The sequence below is a fragment of the Coloeus monedula genome (genome assembly GCF_965178545.1).
Source record: "Coloeus monedula genome assembly, chromosome: 2".
In the NCBI taxonomy this organism is placed as follows: Eukaryota; Metazoa; Chordata; class Aves; order Passeriformes; family Corvidae; genus Coloeus; species Coloeus monedula.
In genome coordinates this window covers 62325790-62341313 of record NC_138782.1, presented here as the reverse complement: position 1 = coordinate 62341313, position 15524 = coordinate 62325790, and the positions used below count along the sequence as shown (strand labels likewise).

General features: G+C 35.9%; 1 protein-coding gene across 1 annotated transcript in view; it reads right to left on the bottom strand.

Moving 5' to 3' along the window:
- Positions 1-15524, bottom strand: part of AHI1 (Abelson helper integration site 1) — a 90017-nt gene that overhangs the window by 39505 nt on the left and 34988 nt on the right. Inside the window, exon 19 of the mRNA XM_082302744.1 lies at positions 6307-6424. Coding sequence (XP_082158870.1) covers positions 6307-6424 — 118 coding nt within the window. The remainder of the gene's footprint in view (positions 1-6306; positions 6425-15524) is intronic.

Sequence of the window (15524 nt, the reverse complement as noted above, 5' to 3'; positions counted from 1 at the left end):
TGTAGTAGTAAGAATAAATGGAAAAGATAAACAGATTAGGCAACCAGTGCAGACTACTACAGCCATTTTGCACAGGCCTTATAATATCACTTCATTATTTGCTCAGTCAATAACACAAAAAAAGGCCAGCAGACTCACCAATGCTAATGAAATTGAGAAACTTTGTGAAATTATTATACATTATCTACTGCCCTTTTGTTTTTTCCTAAGTAAAATAAAGTAAAATTAGTTTCCTATCATTACCTATTCCTCCTAGCAGCTTGTACTACACTCAAAGCACTTTCAACTAATAGTGTGGATAGTGAACCACTTTTAGGTGTGTATTTGGTTCTCTTCACCATAATATGCTCCTGCCCCAATTTTAAGAAGATGTGGGGATAAAAAGAAAACTCTCAATGAGACTTAGACATTATGGCAAATTGCTACACCATTTCCATAGCTCTGATCTGTGCAGTCCTGCAGGCTTAATTGCTTTCACCATCACAGCAAATCTAAATGAAGCTGCTGGGTGAGCTAATGAGGCAGCTTACATTACAATTCAACAGGGAACAGTTATACCCAGATTCTTTCAAAACAAAAATTGAGTTCCTTTCTTACATTTATATTCTTCGCAAGAAGTCTTTTACACACTCTCAAGATATTTCTCTTAAAAATTGAATAAGAAAATATTTCACTCCTATGTTAAAATTTGATTTGTTAAAATATAGTATTTACAGTAATATGCTAGGATTAAAAAAAAAAAAAAGTATGCATTCAGTGATCTGTGTGCCATTCAATTTGCCTGCATGGACTGGATCCCAGTAACAGATTTCTCCAAGGGGCACTCCCACTGGCACTCCCTCTAAACAAAAGTAGTACCCCTCCAAGGTCAAAATTATGTATTTTCAGCACAGTAGTGCGAGGAAGATGCCAATGCTGCCACCTGTACCACATGGCTTCTTTTAGTCATCTTCTGCCTTTCAATCAGTTCTTTCAAGAGATACTACAAATACTGTATTACATGTTATACTTGGACTATATAGTACACATACATGCACACTTCAATTAATATATACTCTGTCATCATTTTTAGTATCTCTTCGGAATATTTTGTTAATGATTATTCTCAAATTAGAAAAAATAAGTTATCAGAATAACAAACTGAATTCAATTGTTCATTTAATACATTTTCAATAACAGTTTGCGTAAGTCTTTTTTCCCCTAAGAGTTTCTTAGTAAGACATGAAAAGAATAAGGCCACACTGAACAAGTTTCCGGCAGACATTCTTCCTTGAGTGGCACAAAATTATGTGAAAGGCAAAAACCCAAACAAAACCATCCAATTCCTCCAGGACTGTGGCAGTACTGAAGGAGAGATGTTACAGAGTTGGGGAGAAAGTATGAAATACTGAGGAAAAAAAAAAAAAATCAATGATTTAACATACATATGAGACTGCAACTTTTGATGTGTTTCTGCAGCATGTCTGCACAATATGAATTTTGCTGCATGGTGTACCTCCTTTTTCTGATTCTTAAAAAAAACCTCCAAGAATAAAAATGGTATTTTGAGAACATTTAATGATGCGTACGTTTTTCTGATATCTTTGATGTAGAAATCTATTTCACTGTTTGCTTGAGACTGAAAGAAGCAGTTTTAAATAGTCTATCAAATGTAACAGAGGACTTAAATGTGAAGTCAGTTTTGTTAATATCTTTAGAGCAATAAAGAGTGCTTTGAAGCTTTCCCTTTATATAGGTGGAAAACACCTTTGACTGTCAGTTGTGTTAATGGAGAGAAAATTTCTAATTGTTCTCAACCCTGCCAAAATGTTATGTTTTTTGTTTTTGAGATTTTCTTTAAAGATACAAGAACCATCACGTTTCTAGCACATACGTAATTAATTTTTAAGAGCAAGTTTAATTAAATGGTTTTATTGAAGTCCAAAATTCAGTGAAAAGATCTGTGTAGTATTTATAGTCGAGCTTCAATCTCCCACATAATTAACGATTAGGGTCACTGTTAATTACAATGACTTGAAACCTAGAACTTATTTTAGAAAGCACGTCCTGAACAGAGTGGTAGTTACTGAAGAGTCACTGTTGAATAAAGCCCAAAGATGCTGGATATTTCTTTCATGGCATGCCACAGACCTGCAAAACAGTGTCTCATAGGAAGGTGATTTCACTGCTCAAAGATGCTCACAGTCTTAAGGAGGAAAGGCAAACAAAACCAGAGGAGATTTTAATGTTTCTCAGCTAGAATGAGCAATCGAGAATCTGGAGCTTTTGCTACTTCCCTATTTGTTTAAAAAATAACAACTAGGAAATGGGTCATCCTGGAAGAAGTTATAAAGAGGAGCATATGAGAAGGAAGAGATGGGAATGTTTAAGACCAAGTCATGGATAATGGTACAGTGCAGTGCTGCAGAACAGCACTACAGGCCAGGTATGATAAAACTAGCACTAAGCATAAGCAGAGCTATACGGCACAGGCCAAGGTAAAATCTCAATTCTGACTATCAAAGACAGATCTTAAACAAATTTTATTACCAAGGAAGGAAAAAAAAATTAAAGAAACAAAAAAAGAAGTTCAACAACCTTAAATACTACATACCTTTAGGGACAGATTCCTTAAGAGTACTAAACACCCATAAGACTTTGTGAATCTGAATTATAAATGTAAAACTCGAAGGGGATGATTTATTCTAAAGACAAACATCCAGTAAACTTTTCAAATTATTGAAATAGCTATGAGCACAGATACAGCTTTACTGAGTCAGACACAAAAATTATCCTATATGGTAAAATGAGTCACACTCTTGATGAAAAATTTCAGCTAACAGGCTATCAAGACAGACGGTAAGAAACCCCAAGTTCCATGGCTTTCTCTCAAATTTAAAACAATCTTTGTGAGAGGAAGGCACACAACACACATTTTCTTTAATTAATTTTGTTAATCTGATGAAATGTCTCTAATGAAATGCTTGATACATAACACACAAAAATAAGTTGATCCATGTCTTGTATCTGCTTTGTGGTATTTATTTTGCTAATTACTATTTGACAAAATTCATTACGTTTTTCTAGTAATTCTAACCACGCTCTTGACAAAACTATCTCTTGCACAGCACTGCATAGCGTCAATGGGAAAGCACTAGATGTTTTTAACCTTGAATTTGGCAAGACTTTCAACACTGTCCCCCATAACATTCTCACAGATTAACAGCTCAAGTATGCACTGTGTAAAACAGACAGTGTTGAAGTTGGCTGAGCTGTAGAGAGCAGAGGTTTGTAACCACTCACATGAAATCTAACTGGAGACTTTAGACCAGGGGTGCACCCCAGAGGTCGGTACTGGAGTCCATACTTGAACTTTTCCATTACTGACCTGGATTATAGGACTGAGTACACCCTCAGCAAATTTGCAGACGGTAAAAATCTGGGAGGAGGGGCTTATACAGCAGAGGGACGTGCTGCCATACAGAGGTGCCTTGACAGGCCACACAAATGGGCCAACAAGAACTCTTGAAGTTCAACAAGGGGAAATGCCAAGTCCTGAACTAGGGGAGGAATAATCCCATCCACCAATTCAGACTGAAATACACAAAATATCATTTAAAGATAATAAAAAATCCTTTCTGTGAGAATAGTCAAACATTGTAATAGGTTGGCCAGAGATGTTCTGGAGTCTCTATCCTTAGAGATATTCAAAACCCAAACGGACACAGTCCTGAGCTTTAGGAGAATCCACTTTGAGCAGGAGGGTTGGGCTTCATGGTCAAGGGTATCATGATCTTTTCTTTACTCATCTCACATAAAGAATATTCTGTCATTGAGAAAGGTACTGAAGTTTTCTATTAGATGATTAAACAATAAATTACTTAATTTAGAGCAAACTGGTTGGAAACAAAGGCAGTCTTGCCTCAGCATCCATGAGCTAACTGATCTTGAGGGAAGTGGGGAAACAGCAGAATAGATAGCAGAATAAGACTGGGGCTTCATGAAAGCCTATAAACCTGTAGAAGTATGCACTTGAAAAGCCAAAACATATGATATGATACATCAGGGTATATAGAATCCATTTGTCAAAATGAACACACATATTTAAAAGCCATAGTAGTGAATATTACTATTATCTGAAGTATTATATTACAAAGTCACATACAGGTAATTCAGCAAATGTATCTGGATATGAAAAGATTTAAAAGTCAGGAAAGATCTGCTGTATTACTGCTACTGCTCATATATCACAAAGATGGAAACACTGTTTTTCCACTGTTTCCTACCTCAGACAAGACCTAGACAAACTGTTAAGAGAAGGCTACATATATTCAGGCTACTACACTGTCCATACTACAAGACATCAGCTCCACCTTACCAAACTACTAGAGCATGCACATACACCAGTTATGTGGTTACATATATTGCTAACAGAGGTTTATGCATGTGAATGGGAATTCTGCATTTTGCCTTAAGAAGCACTGAACATGCAGCAAAAGGTGACAGAACTGAACTGTCAACATAACCTTCAGGATTATGCAACCATCTGCTGGAACTCTAGTACAGGCAATTGTTAACAATGCAACATCCCAATTAACACAAGTAAAAAACCAAAATATATTTTGTATATAAAACCAACATAGAAAATAAAGGTTCTGTCCTTCCAGCACATTCCATAAATCAATCAATTTTCTATTATTCAAAACCAAAATTTAACTGGCAGTTAGGCACTATGAATACAAGCACTTATCTTTACAGTTTATAACCAATGGGGAATGATGAAATAGATGAGTAAATCTTTTTCATGTTTCACTGAAAACAACTCTACCACAGTAGAACAACTTGAAGGCCCCCAAAACAACAGAGAAGTAATTAGCGATTTTAAAAGATTTTCTTACAGAAAAATCTCTTTCAATTGTGGCCCACTAGTATTTTTATGGTTGCCTTCCCTTAAAAATCTTCATGGCTTCTTCTTTACTATAGTTCCTTTTTTACTATGTTTTCCTTGTATAAATAATACCCTGTACCTGTGGATCATCTTGGAATTATCAGTCAGTTTTAGAAATGAAAACTTGGGATTGTACATGAAGAGCTGTAACATACATTTATGTTTGCTCATGGTGTTTAGGAAGTCTCTCCATCAACACTTTTACCTGTGCTTCTGCACAAAGCAAAATTCAAGAAAATAAAATTCCTTGGTTTGAGCAATACCAGGAATAGCCATTTAGAACAACTTAAAGTATATGTTAATGTTCTTTTAAGTGTTAGTCCACTTACTTTAAACATTCACAATATGTAAGTATATGTGTTCTACTGCTTCTGTAAGATTTACACACTGTGGAAATCCATTGGGCAACAGATGAATATTATTATGGCTCTAAGCTCTTTCGTTAAGGTAGAAAATCCAGAAGTTAATGGGTGTATGGCCATTTGCATGGGGAAACTGACTAAGAGTGATTCTGAGACCAGTGGTCAATCTTTTAGACCATGCTAAGGATCATTTCCCCAGCTGCTCAGAAAATGTAATCATAACTTCATTTGCGAAAAAAATTGTCTGCCTTTAGGAGATAATTCTATATAATTACAGAGATTATTCCTATCTTTATTATCTACATTTTAAATCTCTATTACCTGTTTTCATTTCATTATATATTCCACCCTCCCTCTGGAATTCTTTTTACTCTTCTCAAGGATACAAAACAAAAACACTTTGAAATTAAGGTTCCAATTTTCTGTCTTATTTTACAGGTGCCCAGAAAAAGAGAAAATTGCATGAAATTATAAATTTTATTATTAAATACTGTGATTAGCAACAAAACAGATATTATTAGCTAAGTAAGCATCACAAATGTACATAATTGCATTGCTTATCTTTTTCTCAAACACTTTCAATACAAAATATCTTTAGGAAAAAAAATCTAAAAACAGATTAAACACAACTGCAAAGAGACTATCAAGCACTATGGTTCTTCTATTAGTATATATGCTTTAAAATTCCATTCTTTTTGAGTTTCCATGCTTAAGATACTTTGGTAAGCATTAAAATATTATCAAAATATTAAATTAAGAAAAGCTGACAATCTCATCCTCTTCTAGGAACTTACAGCACTAATAAATAAGTGTACAGCTTAAAGAAAAAAAAGCATTCCAAAGGAACATGCATCACTATTGGACTGTATCACACTGCACTTAAACAATATCACATATAACAAAATTGGGTTACTCCCTGAAAGAGCTACACAGCAAAATTTAGAAAGGCAGAAAAAAAAATTCTCATAGAAGTTATCAGCCATTCCCTAGAAAGAGTGAAGAAATAAAGATACTTACCACCCTCAGTAGTGAAAGTATACAGAGGATTCAGTGGAGTACTCAGAGTGCCTGGCAGTCTTAGCTTGGAGTGTGGTGACAGAGATGATGATGCAGGAAGCAAGAGATTTGAGCTCGCCTGTAATAGGAAGACAAATCAGAAAGTGAAGTGTAATTTCCTGGGTGACTTACTGATGCAATAGCTAGAAAAGAAATATTTGCTTACTGTAAATAACTATTAAATTCCAGGAAAAAAAGTAAAACTCAAGTTGATGATGACTAACAACTTCATTTTTTTTTTTTTTTTTTTTTTTTTTTAGTATTTGGAGATACAGACTTGGAAAAATTACTGGCGCAGCTATAAACTGAATTGTGTGCTTATATATGGACACTAACTCTCAAGCAGTGCAAACAGAATTGTTTGAACCAGCATCTCGTTCCATCTTCATGTATAAAAAGAAGACGGCATTTACATACGGTCAGAAACTTGTAAATGTAAAATAATTTCTAACTTTTGAGTACTCAACCTACGCTACATCCATGAAGAGATACTCACCATTATAGAAAAAAAAAATCCTAAACCAGTCCTAGCACAAAACTGATTTCTGCAAAGCAATAAACACCAAGATCCCAGACACTTCCTACATGTAAATTACACGTCATTCCAGTCCTAATTTCCATAGCAACAAAGATAATGTAGTTAAAATCTGTTTTCCTATGGAGTTTCTTGATAAACATACAACTATTACAAAGCAAAAGCCCTTCCTAAATTTTACTCTTGACATATTATCCAATACAGTCTATGAAAAAAAATTTAATTATCTTAAGCTTTAGCTGATCCAATTGAGAATTTTACTGTTTGTTAACTATATTTTCACTGCCTTAATACACCAAAGCCAAAGGGGAAGAAAAATAGGCTTTGAATAAAATACTTGCAACTTTCTTCAAGAAAGATATTCATATGCTAAAATTCTTATGAGTTATTTACGTAAGACACTATAGTTCTTGACCGTTTCAAAAGTCAAGCCTGTTTCATCACACAGAATAAATGCACATGGTCACTTAACCCAACTAAAAGCTCCCAATCAGTGGAGCACTACCTCTGCCCTCAGTAAACTCCAAATCGGAACCTTAAACTTCAGTTGTAGGCCAGTGATATTTTGCAAATTTTCAAACTACTGGCTTGTAAATTCTGTTTAAAGAAAGGAGACAATCACCAATTCACTCTGGTTTAACTATCTCAAAAATGATATATTTTATCTATCTATTACTTCTGTAATTCAATAAATATTATTCTATTCAATAATGCATAATATTTGGGTCCTGGTAGGTGTACTGGAATGCAGGTAGTATAGGAGTAAAAATGTGTGTTGAATTACTTGACTGGGCCAGAGAGTATCTGCCACCATCTGCTCTGCACCACTACACTAGACCTTCATCTTAACATGTCTGGTTTTTGTGCAGGAATATGGATTTAATTCTGTGAAGGGAAGTTTATAGTAAAAACTGTCTTTGACTAACAAGGGACTCTTGCCACAAAGGTGCACAATTGTAATGACTACTTCAACAAAAAGAAAAGCAAGATAGAAAATCAGATTAATCATTGAACATGATTTTAAAAAGCCTTAAACCTGCTAGATTTTACTACAGTGTACAAATTTAAATGAATGCTAGTAAACAGAAGCTGTGAAATGTTTTCAGAATGGAGGCCTGTTTTTCTGAACAACTGCAACAACAAAATCAATCTGATTTTCCTACATTTACATATGCAAGCAAGTAAACTTCATTATTATAAAGTTTTCCCTGATAAAAAAAATGGTGGAAAGCCATTAGCTTATGTGTTTACTAAAACACAGTAAAAACAATCTGTTCTGCAAATGTTTCGAGCTCAGCATCCCAGTGTTTCATCTTCTTTAATCCACTGTAAGCTCTAGGGAGAGCCTTTGTCCCTAGATGAATGAGAAGATCTCCCCTTTGCATGAATTCCTTGCTGAGTGCACACTACACTATAAGACAAATGGAGGCTTTCCAGTCAAATATTTTAATGGAAGTCTCTTTCAAATTTGCTATCAAAAATTAAGTTTCAGATAATACCAGGAAATGAAGACAGGTTGAATATACTGGCCTTCGGAAGCCAAACTAAACAGGGCAGAGCAAACTATTGAAAACTAGCACTTAAGAGATGCCTCCCCAGTTCATCCTGGAAGGAAGAATTATGAAGCTAAACTTGTTTTGATTCTGGTCCTTGAACGAACTATATAAGAGATATGGAACTCTATGTAAATTATTCCTGTACAACATTTAATTAACTTCTCTTTATTTTCCTGCTGTACTATGCAAACACTCTCACTATACATGCGAAATAGCACGGTTTGAAATCAAGTGCAACAGACACACACAAGAGAAGACGTGTGGTCCTGAAGATTTAAGAAAATCACCCGTACTAAAATGCAGCATAAGTTCTCTTAGAATACTTCCTTCTTCTCCAGGCCCTTAAAAACAAGATAAAAACCATTTTTAATAAAAGAGCTTTTAAAAATGAAGTTTTAAATCTAAGCAACCTCACAGGAAGTGATTAATTCTTCCCCTTTATGGCAGTGAAGCTGAATGCAGGTGAGCTATAAAAGACTGCCCATCCAAAGCAGAGACAAAACCTGAGTTTTAATGACCTTTCTGCCACTAGCTCTTAAGCATTATTTAAATCTCTAAGAGGCCCAAGGAGGAAAAAAAAGCACATGTTAAAAGAAATGGGAAGCACTCAGTTAGTAACTGAGGACTAGTGATTCAAGCACAACTGTTTTCCAGGTGAAGTACAGTGTTCCGTGAAAAAGAATTAATTCTCCTACAACAGGCGGACATAAGACTACCCACAGAACAAAATGAAGCAATCTTTTTTTTTTTGAAACGCATGCTGTGGGAAGGCATTGCTAAATACCTTTACAACAACGAGCAAAGTTGGCTAAGATAGCCAACCATCAATTTACTTATTTTTCACAACAGGCTCCACTTGCTTCATGCCCAAACCACAGCTTTATCAAAGACACAGTTTACTACTATCATGAACAGAGTAAAACTAAGAGTTAAAACATTTGTATCATTTCTGTCACAATAAAGATACCTATATCATTTTTGCCAAGTTTAAACAAAGACTATTTGCATTTTCTTTTTTGTGTTAGGGCAGCTCTATGCAAATTATGCAAATACACATTTTCAGTGGGACTAGTTTTCACCTTAAAAGTGAATTGCATGAGACAAAAAATAGAATGCTCTAAGACTTGACAAGGTGACAAAAGCAATTTCTCTTTTTCCTCAGAATGCAATTTAATGACCTTTGCAATCAATATAATCAACATTTCCATATATACTTGCAAGCCTAATCAAGTTGGTCAGCTCTATATTACTTTTCAATCTCTTAGTTTTAGGTTTCTCTTCTGAAACTTTATGTCTCTAGGACACTGCTTTCAAAGACAGTTTAAAAGCATTAAGACATTATTCTTCAGAATTTAAAAGCTGAATCTGAAATAACAAAACCCCATAATACAAATTCATATTTTTCTCAATGCTAGAAGAAAATACATAGGCAATAATGCTTAAAGTAGGAATATGGCACTACGGCTTTTAAATTTGCAATGTAAGTTTGAATCAAGTTTACATCTATGTAAAAGTACAATCGCTTCTATGACAGTAGCACTAGAAGGACTCCAATGAAAGCTGGGATTCTATTTTGGTAGAAGTCCTGCAATCACTTAGAGATAACCTCTTCTGGTCTTAGATAGCTCTAGGCTAAGTAGAAAAACCAAACAGCTAAAACGAGATATTCTCCCCCCACACAAGCAAAACTGAAATAGATTTACTTTGCTTGTCTGAAGCAAGTATGTTCCCCCAATGCTTCCTACAGTCCTCTTACTCTGATTATCCAAATCAGGAACTTGTCTACATGGCAGTATGGTTTCCTTGTAACTTGAGTGCTCAGCTGTTTTTCCTCATAGAAGCCCAGAAGTGACCAGGGCATACATATAAAAATTGACACTAAAAGAGGCTTCATGCTACAGTTTAGTCATTGTCTACAGATGCTATGTCTCATCACAAAGTAATTATGTATACTCAGTTCCTTAGCTCTGCCAGAGTTCTGGCATTTCAATTACATGTTACTTCAAAAGCTTTCCTCCTTTTTTCTTTTTCTGTCTTTAAAAAAAATGTTAAGGAGAAATTAAGATTATTATAAACACTTGGAATAGTAAGCTTCTTTCATTTAGTCACTAGGAACACTAAATTCTTTGTACAAGAAACAAAACAGTTAAATAAAGGCTCAGTTATACAGAGGACTCAGCCATTAAACACAAAGAGAACGACACAGAATTCAGCCATTAAACGTGAAGAGAACGACCTTTCTGGAATTGGATAAAACTGGCATTTCAGCTTAAGAACATGCCTAGATATACACATCCTAGTAGAAATGGGCTATGTCACCATCAACAACAGTAAAAAGTAGATTTGTCTTGTTTAGTAAGAGCCAAGTAGCTTATTATGTAAACTGTGACTTCATGTTATGATTAATGCGATCAAAAAACATATGACCGGGGGGAAAAAAATCCATTACTTCAATAGTTAATTTTAAAATGGCTTTTTTTTGCAAATGAGAAATGGATGTAACCTGTCCACACACAAAGATACTTGTCCTATGATTTTATTTCTCTTTCTGTTATGAAAAATAAGACACCAGCAATTCTTCTAACTCAAATTTTGTCACACATACAAACCTACTCCTTCATACCTGCTGGTGTTATGACTCTAAACACAATACAGTGCTTCAGGTACTCAGATGTTTTTAACCCCACCCCACCTACCACACACAACACAAACTCCCCCCAGCCCCCCTGTACCTGGTTATACTCTCAGCTTAATCTTGTCTATCATTCTTTAACTCTCAGTTAGAGTCTCTTAGTACTTGAGCCACGATCCATTTCCTTTCTGCACCAACCACAGAATCATTGAGTTGGTAAAGACCTCCAAGACCACTGAGTCCAGCCTTTGAAAAAACACCACCCTGTCAGCTAAACCACAGCACTAAGTGCCAAATCCCATAATTTCTTGAACATTTCAAGGAATGGTGACCCCACCACCTCCCTGGACAGACAGTTCTAATACTTAACCACCTTTTCAGTGAAGAAATTCTTTCTGATGTCCAACCTGAACCTCCTCTGATGCATCTTGTGGCCATTTCTTATTGCCCTGTCACTTGTTGCCTGGGAGAAGAGGTCAACCCCCCACCTTGCCACAACCTCCTTTCAGGCAGGAAGAATATTCTTCATGTTGCAAGAAACGCTATCACAGCCCCAATAACCATTACCAAAATTGTCATTAATATTCTTAATTGACTCAGTGCCCATTTAAAGTATTTTCTCTTATTAAAAGTTTCTAATAAAAGCTGCTTTCTCAACAGCTTGGTGACAACAAGCCAGCTGGCAGAAGGAGAAGTAATTTGCTGGGTTTTAACATGAATGAATCCAGCTTTCTCTGCTTTAAAATACTATTTGAATAAACATAGTGTGCCAGTTTGGACACCCCAAGACACATAGCAATACTCAGACAGCCCTGTTTAACTTTGTTCAGCAGGGACAAAATAAACATGGAGTAACTACTCTCTAACTGTACCAACATTTATGACTAGACAGGTAATAGGGTAAAACTTACAACAAAACCAATCAGTAAAACCCACACACAGTAGAAGTGCTTAATCAGTGAGTAACTTTTCCTTAACTTTACAAACTGTACGAACTTTTGTGGCAGGAAGGCTAGTACAGGAAAACTGAAAACAAAATTAAAGAAACAACCAGTAAAATCCTCACACAGTAAAAATTCTTAACACCATCTTATTTTGCTCTCTGATAAAATTATTATAAAAGTATATTTTTATGCTAAAAAATGAATGAAATTCATTTTCTGGCTGGCATACCATTTATATAAAACATAAGTCACTGAGACACACACAATGGTGAAAGAGGTCATGGTTTAACTCTAACCTAGGCAAAACCAGCACATACATCTATTTTGACGGTGCTGCTTTAAAATTCACCTGTTGGTTGCCAAAAATGAAGAATGCATAAAAAAATTCTTATTAGGCAAAGAATCTTCTAACATAGAAAAATATGACAGACTTTAAGAACCTGACCTGCTTTGTAAGATTTTCAGACAGCGGTGGGGAGGGAATCAAGTGAAAAACAAATCACAGAAAAAAACCCCATTATTTGTTCAATTTTTTCTAACACAGGCAACTTTATTAAACCTAGAAAATTTAATGAAATGGCAAGAAAAATTCATCACAGTTTCTGAAACCTTTCTATAATAAAACGTTTCTTAAAGACAAAGTAAAATTCTGGCAAAGCTTTTATAAGCTATTAAGTATTTTACCTATATAAAGCTTCTAGTAATAATTCAGCCATTTCATATCAACAATCAGTTTATGAAATCACAATGATTCAACAGTATCTGCTTGGAGAAGAGAAATGGAGAAGAGGTTTATAAAGGTTATTTTTACATAGCAAATGAAATGCACAGGATTATAGGATATCAGATGCACCATGGCTTATAAAATACATCCATGTTCTCTACTAATATGATAAAAAATTAAAAAAGAGATTTTAAAAATACTGCACATTTCTTATACATATGATAAGATTGTAGAACACCAGTACCTTTCCTGGTAGTTTGTAGATAAAAATTTTGTATTGCTGGCACAATTGAGTGAAACAGCTATTTCAGCCTGCAGGAACATCGCACCATTTTCTTGTACTAGGCCAAGAACATTCACAAAATAGGCAATGTTTTAAAAAGAGTCCTCAGTACTTAATATATTATGAATTCTGGTTTTCCATCTTCAGGTAGAAGTTATAGTAAGTTACTACAGAATTCTTACCTTCCAGAGCTGCACTAAACCCCGGAAGTCAAGCATGGTATTTCAGAATTTACCAAAACCAAGATGAACCAGAGGACAGATTCTTACGAGACTGAAAATTGGTAGCATGAAAAAATACACACCACTTGGGCATCCAGCTCTGCCTCTAGGTTTTTGTTGCAGACAAAAGCACAAGTTTCCCTCTTCTTCCACTTGATGGCTTAGATAGTATCAGTCTCATGTTTATGTGTTCCCCAAAAGGGTTGCACGCTTTTTCTGAAAAGCAGTGGCTTTAAATTCTGTTCTATTTCAACACAAGAAGATGTATTTTGCATCTCCACTAAATTTTAAAAGGAGACCATCTGAAAGGACTCTAGTATTTGATGTATACTACACAAAAGTATTGTTTATGAACATATTTTACAGTTGTACAGCTCAGTGACGGAAGTTCAGTACATTCCATGCAATCCGAGATGTAAGCTTCTGGATTCTCCAACAGTACCTACTTCCTTTATGAATTGTGCCACAGTAATAAATACACTCAAAGGACAAAAACCAAAAACCCAAATAGTTGTAAGCATTTCTGTACATAGGAAAGAATACTTTTACATTCCACTTGTCTAACATTGTATTTATTATGCTCCGAGTATCAGAATTTTGGTAACCACTTTGATAACCTTTTAATAACACTTTTCAGAAATACATCATGAAGTAAAGACTGGAAAAGCTAATCATACTTTAACTTAAGCATTCATATATTGAGAGATAAGGCAGCCAACATATAATTGATTCCAAGTCTAGTACTACAGAGTATACACTGATGCTATTCGTGAGTGCGACAAAGGGGTCAGGCATCTAAAAGCCCAATTTCAGAGCTGGAATACTACATCTTCAAAGAAAGCCCTTCTCTCCACACCTACTCAACATATATCATCCCCTTGTTATGGATAGTTAAAACCAGGTTTTTTTCACTGCTAGATAGAAGTGAAATTTAAAAAACATAAACAGTAACATTGAATGAAAACCACTTATGAGCACTCCCAAGAGCCAGAGATAAGTTAAATGTTTTCCTATCAAAAACTTCTATGAATAGAATCATACATTAGTATTAGTTCCCTTAGGCAGAGATAAATAAGAATAACTGCTGCCAAGATTCACTACTCTGTAATTTCTCTGTGTGGTACACAAGCTGATTCTGCATTCTGGCTCCATACAGAAATTAATTTTTACCTTTTCTATCAAACGGTCTTGGCTTTTGTGAATTGCTAAAGCTTTAGCACAATAGTCAACTCTCAGTTCTAATTACACAACTTCTGGGCTAATAAGAATGGCAATGTTGCAGAGAAGAAGAAAAGAAACTTCATCTATCTCCTAATTCATTAAGGTTCATGTTCAGGTAACAAAGAAGAAAAACAGAAAAATAAAAAGCTATTGGTTCTAAAGGGACCTGGAAAAAAGGCATGGGTCACAAGACAAAGACCTCAAGCTCATACAGGATCAGAGTACTCTCTATTTCTATCTAGCTTAACCCAAACTTTAATGTACTGACATTTTCTTTTCCAATCCTGTATCTAAGTCACAGAACTCCAAACTCTGCACTTAAAAGTTAGTTCTGAATCCAGCAGCTATGCTGCTAAGTTCACACATGTTAAAACCAGAGACCCCTGTTTTGTCAGATTTCCTGGTTTTATGTTCCAGCACCTTTGTCTCATAAAACATGACTCCAGGCATTACCTTAGGCCAGGTCTGCAAGGTATGCTGCCACCATGCTTGTCCCAACATGGTATTTCCTACATCTCTGGGACAAGGGCATGCAAACATGACCCAAAGACCAGGACTACTCTGCACTGGGGCAGCCCCACCTTGAGTGCTGTGTGCAGTTTCAGGTGACACAACAATAGAAAGACATTAAACTATTAGAGAGTGTCCAAAGGAGGGCAAAAAAAATGGTGAAGGGCCCTGAAGGGAAGCTGTATGAGGAGTGGCTGGGGTCACTTGGTCTGCTCAGTCTGGAGGAGATTGAGGAGAGACCTCATTGCCATCTACAACTCCCTCAGGAGAGGAAGAGGAGGGGCAGGCACTGGTCTTTTCTCTGGTGCCCAGTGACAGGACCTGAGGAAATGGCCTGAAGTTGTGTCAGGGGAAGTTTAGGCTGGAAAATGTTTTTTCACCCAGAGGGTGGCTGGGCACTGGAACAGGCTCCCGAGGGAAGTGGTGACAGCATCAGCCTGACAGAGTTCAAGGAGTGTGTGGGCAATGCTCTGGGGCACATGATGTGACTCTTGGGGATGGCGCTGTGCAGGGCCAGGAGCTGGGCTTGATCTCTGGGGGTCCCTTCCAACTC